Source organism: Synchiropus splendidus, chromosome 12 (assembly GCF_027744825.2).
Source record: "Synchiropus splendidus isolate RoL2022-P1 chromosome 12, RoL_Sspl_1.0, whole genome shotgun sequence".
In the NCBI taxonomy this organism is placed as follows: domain Eukaryota; kingdom Metazoa; phylum Chordata; class Actinopteri; order Syngnathiformes; family Callionymidae; genus Synchiropus; species Synchiropus splendidus.
The window spans coordinates 9,026,547-9,035,687 of NC_071345.1; the positions used below are offsets into that span (position 1 = coordinate 9,026,547).

Genomic DNA, 9,141 nt, shown 5'->3' on the forward strand with positions numbered 1-9,141 from the left:
TCAACCGCCTCCTGCCTCTGAACTGCTGCTCGGCAATATTGAGTTGATGTTGTTCAAGAAAGATGACTGAAGACCCACATGATGGAGAGCAGTCCACCTGGATAAAGCCTTGTCCCTGATGATGGACATGAATGTTGAGCTGACTGTCTGTTATTGTTGATATTTATTATCGATATTATTGTCGAAAATAATGATTGACCCAATTATGTTGAATATAATATGAAATATAGACTACATTTCTAATATATATCATAGTAATTCAACAATTTTATTAGTAAATATTGTTGCCATTTCTGATACTCAAAGTAGCAGTTTCAGTACTATCAGCAAAGGTATCACAAGTAGTTGATTACTTGGCACAGTAGCCACAATAGAAGTAGTAGCAGAGTTTGCACTCGCTCTAGTAGTGGTAGTAGTAGTAGTAGTAGTAGTAGCAGAGTTTGCACTCGCTCTAGTAGTGGTAGTAGTAGTAGTAGTAGTAGTAGCAGAGTTTGCACTCGCTCTAGTAGTAGCAGTAGTAGTAGTAGCAGAGTTTGCACTCGCACTAGTAGTAGTAGTAGTAGTAGTAGCAGACGTTGTGATCGTAGTCACTGAAGAAGTAGCAGTTGTATTTGTAGTTTTTCTTCTGGACGTACTTGCCATCAAGATGAGAATTAGTATAAGTACTAGTAGTACTCATTGGTCAAGAAATATGACTAGGAGCAACTGCCGTAGTGGTAGTAGAAGAAGAATTACTGCTACTAGTGGTGTTATTGTTATTGTAAGCAGTAGTCGCTGTAGTATTACTGCTGTTGTTGGAGTAGCAGAAGTGGTGCTGATATTTGATAGTTATGGTAGTGGCCGTAGTAAAGACAGTATTAAGACTCATATTGATCCCAAAATGCAAGTCAGATAGTATTTCTAAAGTATATAAGATAGCAAAACAATATTGAACAAAGAAAACGTTCATATGAGCAAGTTCTGATTCTTGTTTGAGTGTAAATGTCTTGTGTTGTTCTCGCTCAATAATAGTCCAACACGATGATGAGCTGCCCTCAATGAAACACAGAGTTGAGCAGTGCATCTGCAAACAACCAGGCGAACCCCAAAAGGCTTGTTTTCATGATGTCTATTTATTTTTCAAAATGAGGTATTTCAAAGTGCTATGAGTTGCAGCACTAAATGTACATTTTAAAAAGTGAAAAAAACAAACATCTTATATCCTTATACCCAAAAATTCTATGCACCCGATATTACAAATATAAACAAAAGAGGTCATGGGTGGGTCAAGGGGGGAGAAGGGTACAAGAGGATAGAAACATATTCGCTGTACAAAAGAATAATCTGAGATAGAGCGAGAGAAAGAAGACCAGATAAAGTGATATCTACCGAGAACTCATTTTCATACGAAAATATAAGTATCAAATTTAGTATGTATCAGGTTCACACTAAAAGCATAAAGATGTGTAGAATTAGTAATATGGTACAATACAAAAGAAAGATAAGAAAAAAACAATATATCGTTATATTACAAAGTTTCACGACGCTCAAAAATTGAGGCCTTACAGTACTTTTTAAAGGTATATAAACTTCCAGTCTAGTAATTGGCAGCTTCCTGACGTGTGTTTTTATAAAAGAAAACCAAAGACATTATAAAACAAGGCAGATCTGAGTGTATTTTGTCTGTACACTATTGTTATTTACAAAAGTGTCGGCTAGCGAAGGTGCACAGTATTACATCCACTGAATTGGCTTGAGCACCAGTGTGATCTGGGAGTGAGGGGAAAGAGGGTCCGCGTGTTGTCCGGAGGTCAATGTTGCAACGTGATGTACAAGTGTGTTTCATGAGCTGCTATCTGAGTACACCTCCGCCTCGAGTACATGACATCTTCTCTAGCTGCGAATCAACCTTGAGCGAAAACACAGTAAACCCGTCCGTCGAACGTTGACTCCGACCGACGCGCCGACCCAAGAGAACCTGTAGTGGCTTTGTCGCGTCGTCATATCGTCTCTACAGTTTTGCAGTGGTGAAGGCAAAGTAAGTGTGCACTGCTCTACACGTGAACTCTCCAAGCAAAGTGCCCTTGAACACCGATCCCTGTGGTTAAACACCCCAAATCCAGGCTGGTGTCACAGTGAGTACAAAACAAACAAGATACAAATCATATAAAAGCCGGAGGAGTGGGAAGACATTATAAAAAAGACCTCGCTCCTCTTCTCTCTTTCCTCAACGTGACTGGATCGAAGATTGAAAAAGTAAACCCTAAACATTCTTAATGTCAACAAATGTGCAAAAAAAGTGGCGGCAGTGAAAGTCTGAGCAATGCCCCCCTGCGCCTGTGGCATCTGAGGATCCACTGAGATAGTATCAAAAGATATGCATGCGTATGTGTGTGATTCAGAGTCAAGCAGACTGAGGCGAGGGGGTCATTGTGGGTTGAGAGTTCCTGCGTTGATGTCTGTTAGCGAGTCCGAGCTTGCTCCAGCTTGCGCATCAGCTGCTGCCTGCGGGCCTGGAGTCTGTCCTTCTCCTGCTGGAGCCTCATCTCCTCCGTCTCCAGCGAGCTCAGATACTCGGTGGCCTTCTTGAGGATGAGGACCTTGGCCGCTTTCTCGTTGTGCGCCAGCTCGGGCACGTGGTCGCGTAGCGTCAGGAAGCTGGAGCGCAGGTCGTTGCGGCGTTGGCGCTCCAAGATGTTGTGGTTGCGCCGGCGCTCGCTGTCTTCCGAGTCGGAGCTGCCTCGCGGACTGCTGTCGCCGCTGTTGGAGCGCTTGCTCCTCGACGAGAAGGAGCCGCAGGACGTGGAGGAGGAAGAGGAGGACGAGGAGTTGGTTCTGGTGGGAGGTCGGAGCGCGTCTGAGGTCCTTTGCTTCTTCGACGGCGGGCAGGGGTCGTCGTCTGAGGCGTACGGCGAAGGGGCCGCGTAGTTGTGCTGCTGCTGGTGCACGGAGCTTCTCTTCAGGATGAGCTCCTGGGGCGCCCCCCGGACAAACCGGCTCACCAGGGCCCTCTGCTCCTGACTTTTGGGGTGAACGGAGATGGTGACCAACGTCGATGACTTGCCGACTGTGGATCGCCTCTTCTCTACTGTAACCACATCAATCTCCTCCTCTTCCTCTTCATCTTCCTCCTCCTCCTCCTCCTCCTCGTCTTCATCCTCCTCCTCTTCATCATCATCCTCATCATCATCTTCTTCTTCTGGGGAAGGAAAAAAAAAACAGATTATGAGTGACTTAATCTCTCTGACACAGCAACTATTCTGACAATGTGCACTGGCTTCTGACAGGTGTGAGTGAGAGTGTGTTGCTCAACGCTGTTTGCATAAGCAGAAACCTCTTAGTGTCAGACACTCCTCAACTAATCTTCGGCACAGGCGTTGACACATTTAGTCTCGCTGCTGAGACGCGTCTTTCTCTCTGGCTTCTTCTAAACTTCCCCCTAATCTTCTCTGAGACACTTCCAGTCTGCAGCCTTCAGTCTATCAGCGCCGCGGCAGCCCTGCTGACTGTCAGATAGTGAGGAGGAAATTAACTTTACTGGGAAAACGTTAATACCTGGAATGACTTATCATGCACCGCCACCTTTTTTTTTCTTTCTTTTTTAAAGATGAGTGGCCAGCCATGTGTGGGGCCCGGTCCACATGCCTTTGTGACATTAAGTCTTATTATCAGCTCAGGAGCATCTGAAGAGTGTGGCATTTTACAGCTTACACCACTTCAGACACCAGGACACACACAGTCTGGCGCTGCCTTCAAAATAAAGCAGGGCACAGCTGGGTGGATGAGGGGGCGTGGTTGGCCTTGCCACATGTGAGGCTGAGATTTAGCCAGGACGGAACAGCGCTTTTACACAAGTGGAATAAATAGATAAGAGCCACATTTGAAGTTACAGGGCGACATCTGCCTGTTCTATTGTTCAAAAGTATCGCTGCCCTGTCAACAGGAAGTCTGGTTTAACCACAGGGATCAACCCGCATCCCAGCCTGTGAAATCTGCCTCTTATTGAAAGTGAGCAATGAAAAACGCGTGCGGCACAAAAGAAGGGCGCGTCAGGCGCGGCGGATGCGGCGCTGCGCGCAATCGGATCACCAAGTCTGGGGAACTTGGAGAGGCGCCAGAGAGACAGCTGTCGGGATGGAAGCGCTTGTTCAAAAGCTGTCACCCCCTTTTTTTTTAACTCCAAAAGCCCGGGACCCTCCTCCGTCCTGTCTGTCTTTAGAGGGGGCGTTTGGCACAGCCTGGCAGAGGCTGCGCTCCTCTGCCAAGCTGGAGGTCTTTGTCTGCGCGTCTCACAAGGAAAACACGCCGATAAGGAGCCACGAGTGTTTGTTTAAGACGCTAATAAAAGCGGGGCAGAACTGACCACCGCGCCAGCAGCGGAACAAGTGTCAGTCTGACGTGTTTGATCACATCTCTGACCATCCTCTCCGCGTCTCCCACTTAGCGCGCAGTACTGTACGAGCGTGTAAACGCGCTTTTGTGTTGGCCGCAGACGCCAACTGAGTTCACGGAGGCGCACAATCCCCCTTTTTACTGCCATCTGCCGGATGAGGAGCCTGCTGATTACATAAACCCGTTCACTGTGTCACTACTCCTGTGTGTGGAATGTAACAAGGTAATCCGATTCCGAGCCGGTCATATGAACAAGCTCCGGTCAAGAATGCCACTTTTTTTTATTGTGTTTGTGTGTGAGCGCTATGAACAAAAGAGGCTTGTTGACTCTTACCGGAGTCGCTGACGGAGCTGCTGTGGCTCGTGGATGTGTTGACGCTCATGGATGTGTCCCTGCTGCTGCTGCTGCTGCTGCTGCTGCTGCTCTTCTTGTTGACGGGGAAGGGGAAGACTATAGTGGGGTCCACGCACTCTGACACCGCGCCGCCGCCGCCGTCGCTGCAGCTGCTCACCGCCTCCGGCGCTTTTACGCACGCGTCCTTCCCCGCTGCCGCTGCTGCGGACGCGGCGGCGCTAGTGATGGCTTTGCCAAGTTTCTCTGTGACCACACGCTCCAGCTTCTCCCTGGCTGAGAATCCACTCCACATACAGTCCTGGAGGATGATGTTGCTGGGGTTAGTATCCAAAGCGGAACCGAACAGATCCACATCGTCGGACGCCCCCCATATATCGTCCTCGGGGAGGAGCAGCAGCTCCGAAGCCCAGTCCAGGGGATCCTCCAAGCCGAAGCCAAGGGTGTCCGAGGTGGCTGTCGCCGGCTCCCCCGGTAGCGCCGCTCGGCTGGGCGAGAGGGGCGGTGTGGGCAACAACTCGAATTTCTTCCAGATGTCCTCCCCCGGTGGCGCAGAGTCAGGACCACAGAAGTAGAAGTCCTCATCCGGATAGAAGCAGGGCTGCAACGAGTCAAACTCCAGGTCGGAGTTTTTACTGATGATCGCCGGCATCCTTCTGCCACAGTGGACAAACCTGCCGCGGGACAAGAGGAGACGTTAAAGTCGCGCTCCGGTATGGACCTCGCCGGTGCGTAAAAGTTACCCAAAAGTGTCAACAGCGCGAGAAATGACATCATCGCGTGATGACAACACATGAAATCAGCTCAGAAGTGTGTTTAATAATTCAGCAGGGGAAGATGCTCACCTCGTCTTGACTTGGGATGAGACTTTGCGCACCAGATCGCCTCGGAGATCGCAGTCAGTACCACAGATCTGGAGCAAGCATTTACTTTGGGAGCACAGACAGTCCTCTGACACACATTGTGGCTGGGCTGCGGAGTTATACACTCAGTCGTGCGGGAGCGGAGGAGACTCCTCCCTCCCCGGCAGGAGGGTGGGGAGGGTGGGAGGAGGAGAGGGTGAGGCGGAGGGGGGTACAGTCGGGCTGTGGGCTGGATGATGCGACGCGGGAGACAGACTGGCTGCTTTTTTCAAGGTGAATCAATAGAAATAGCCAAAACACTGGAGGAGAGAAATAAAGGAATGCAGAAACACAATGGAGCGGAGAGGTGGAGATTTCAGAACGACGCACTTTCACCTCGTGCTGAACAATTTTGAACGTCTGTACCAGTCAACAAATATTTGAATTAAAACTAATAAGCATTCTAAACTACTTAATATTGTAAGACTAGAAAACTCGCTGGTTAATAATGTCTATTAATGACACCTCACTTAGATGTTTTAAACTGCTTTCTGCCACCACTGAGCCCAGTGACACTAACAGGATGTTTATGTAGCTCAAGAACACGCACTCTTTTGTTGTTAAAACACGCTTGAATCACACCGGTGTGACTGAATCCCAACTCTCACTTACATCAGTTTCTCTTTTGTCTGCGCGTCCCCCGACCACAGACGCAGCCGCTGCGCCCTCCACCGGACGCTTAGAGAACTGCAGGCGCTATCGCAACAGCGCTCCACACAAAGACCTCTGAAGGAAAAAAAACAAAACATTTTCCTTCTTTAAAAAAAATGAACAAGCGCTCATGGGGAACCGGAAACAGGCGCCTCAGACAATAGCAGTGACTGCTTAGTTTTCAGTTAGACAGGATCCGCGGCGTGTGTGTGTTGAGGGGGGTTGAAGTTACGTAACCGCAAGCGGTTGTTGCGGCCCGCAGTCATCGCCATTCCCTTTCTTTTAATGGCAGCGTTGGAGAAGTGGCGCATCTGTAATTATGCGCACAGGTGCACGCGTTGACTTGGGGAAAGGCTTCCAAAACAGACAGCTGAGAGAGAGAGAGAGGAAGAACTGATTCTTTCACGTCTTGGAGTGTCAAACAAGGATGATATCAGCTGCTTATTGTCTTGGCGTCAATGATTTATACACGGTAGACACCAGTGCACGCCGTTTCCTGGGGTCAAATTCAGGAGGCAGTCAACTGAATTAGACATGGAAAACTATCTTGTTAAGTGACAATTCAATTATGAGTATTGTCGGATTGATGTGTCAAGACATTATTTACTTTCTTTTCTTTAAAATAAAAATTGGATCGGACAGGTTTTACCCAAAGAACCGGGGTAGTGTGACCTGAACGTCAGAAATGTCAGTGAAAGTGGGAGGGTCCATCCACTCTTGGGCCACAGTCAGCCAGATCCATCGCTAGTTCCAGATATTGTTGCCAAACGTCGATAAAAAGCGGTCAGATAATATATAGAAATTGGAGCAGAGAAGTAAAGTGTCAGTTGGGGGTTGAAAATACAGATGTGTGCAAGTGATGCATTAAACTGCACGTGTTCACATTGGCCTATGAGCATGTTGCCATGTAGCATCAGCAGCGGTGAAGATAACTGACATTCAGATGCTAAATTCCAATTAAATTCCTTCCCACGTTTTGCACCTTAACAGCTTCTCAAAATGTTGAAAAGTAGTGTCAACAAATTGGTAACTGAATAACTTATACAAACTCCTCCAGTGTTGCAAGGAGTTGGATCTTATCCCAGCTACCTGGGGCGAGATCCTACTCCATTGCAGGCACATAGAGACTGAAAGCATCTCACACCTACAGACAATTTTAAAGTCATCGATAAACCTCTGTTCTTGCATGGAAAGAACAGTCCACAAAGCATAGACCCATGTTCAGTACAATAGTTGTCTTAAGTGACAGGGAAAAAAAACAACCTCCAATGGAAACTGACAAAGCATTTTTGCTTCTTTAAGCTCAAGTTTTTGAAGAGAACCAACAGCTCTGGTCTGAGATGCTGATGGATGACCAGGGCTACACCCCAAATGTTTAGACCATGGTAACACTAATCTGTTGAGCAAACGTCTAGATCACCAGAATCTTCTCACCTGCTATCTTACAGTAACAGTGATGGAGCCAGTCGCGGGGGGAAAATGTGAGTTTCCAGTCTGCTAAACAGGGAGGTGGGAAGAAATCCGAGTGAGTAGACAAAGTCAGGTGGAGAAGGCAACCCAAGTCAGAGTTGGCTCAATTCCTGCAACCATTTCATTGAACATAATTTCAGGGGAGGAATTCCTAAACCTCACTGAGAGTCAGCAGCTGTTGGGAATATCAGGGAGTTTCCTGGGAGATGCTTCAGGAGTCAAACGTCGCACACAGACTCTTGGTCACCCGTGGACTTCCTCTGTGAATCCGGCTCTGAGGAGTGGGAGTGACAAAGGGTGTGTTTTTATTTTCCTGTTGTTGCTCGAGCGAGGACAGGAAGCGCGGGACTGTTTTTGCCAGTGCTGTCATTGGTCCCAGGCATGACGCTGCGGTTTGGGAACTGATGGGTTCGCGGGTGTCCCACTTGAATCGTAAAGTGGATGCTGGTCAAACGCCTGTTCTCAAGAGGGCTTTAAACATCATCAAACGACGAGAGAAACAAAGATCAGGAGTCACTTCTGAATGACTTTTCTGTGACAGCATCGGTGTCCAAATCCTGAAAATCAATGGGACCAGAGCTACTTGCTAGTGGCGGGACAATGGCGGCAGTTTGTTTTTACGACATGCCCAGTCTCCCTCCGCGCGTTCGTCGCTGGGCTGGGACATGGATGGTTAAGCAATTAGGCCAGTTTTGATAAAAGATTCATAAGTCACCCGGTGGGCTGTGCAGACACAGGCGTGTTGTCCAGGACAAGTTGGAGCTCAGAGGCTTGAGAGGAAACCGGAGTCCAGATTTAACGTTGAGCAATGAGGCAGGTGTTTATTTCAGACACCAGTAAATTGGGTTGCATTTATTAGCATGCAGTCACAGAATGACTGAATACACAGAAGGAATGCAGCCTGAAGCCGAGTGGTATGTTGATATCCCTGTGCTGAGCAACACCACATCGGGACTGTTTGAGGAATGACACACCCCCCTCACCCTCCCAAAAAACAAACCAATAAAACATGGAAATGATGGGCAGAACTAAATATCAAAGGATGGGACTTTATTTGTTCACTAAACAGTCGGAGAACACTGAAGTGTTTTTGTTCCTTTGGCTTAACAATTGATTTATTCTCCGCCGCCGCACGGGGGAGAGGCGGGCTACAGGCTCTCATATGTTCTACATTGTGACACTTTGAAAGGGAAGATTAAGGTTTTATCCACTCCACACCATGTTACACCTTATGATGACGTTAAGTGTCCACTTGTCGGAGTTTAGCCTTTTAATTGGGAAGCTGATCTAGACAGAAACTATTGGCATTAATTGTGATTTTAAACACACAAATCATTCACTTGAATGACTTATTATTGAATGTACTTTGAGACTGAGGAAAGAGGTGAAACAGCT

General features: G+C 47.7%; 1 protein-coding gene across 1 annotated transcript; it reads right to left on the reverse strand.

The window, feature by feature from the left end:
- Positions 1-1,133: 1,133 nt before the first annotated feature.
- Positions 1,134-5,689, reverse strand: mycn (MYCN proto-oncogene, bHLH transcription factor). Its single transcript, XM_053881017.1, has 3 exons — positions 5,569-5,689; positions 4,706-5,397; positions 1,134-3,178 (listed from the first exon to the last, which is right to left on the reverse strand). Exons 2-3 carry the CDS (start codon positions 5,373-5,375, stop codon positions 2,442-2,444), a joined length of 1,407 nt encoding a protein of 468 aa, XP_053736992.1. The 5' UTR covers positions 5,376-5,397; positions 5,569-5,689; the 3' UTR covers positions 1,134-2,441.
- Positions 5,690-9,141: the final 3,452 nt, after the last annotated feature.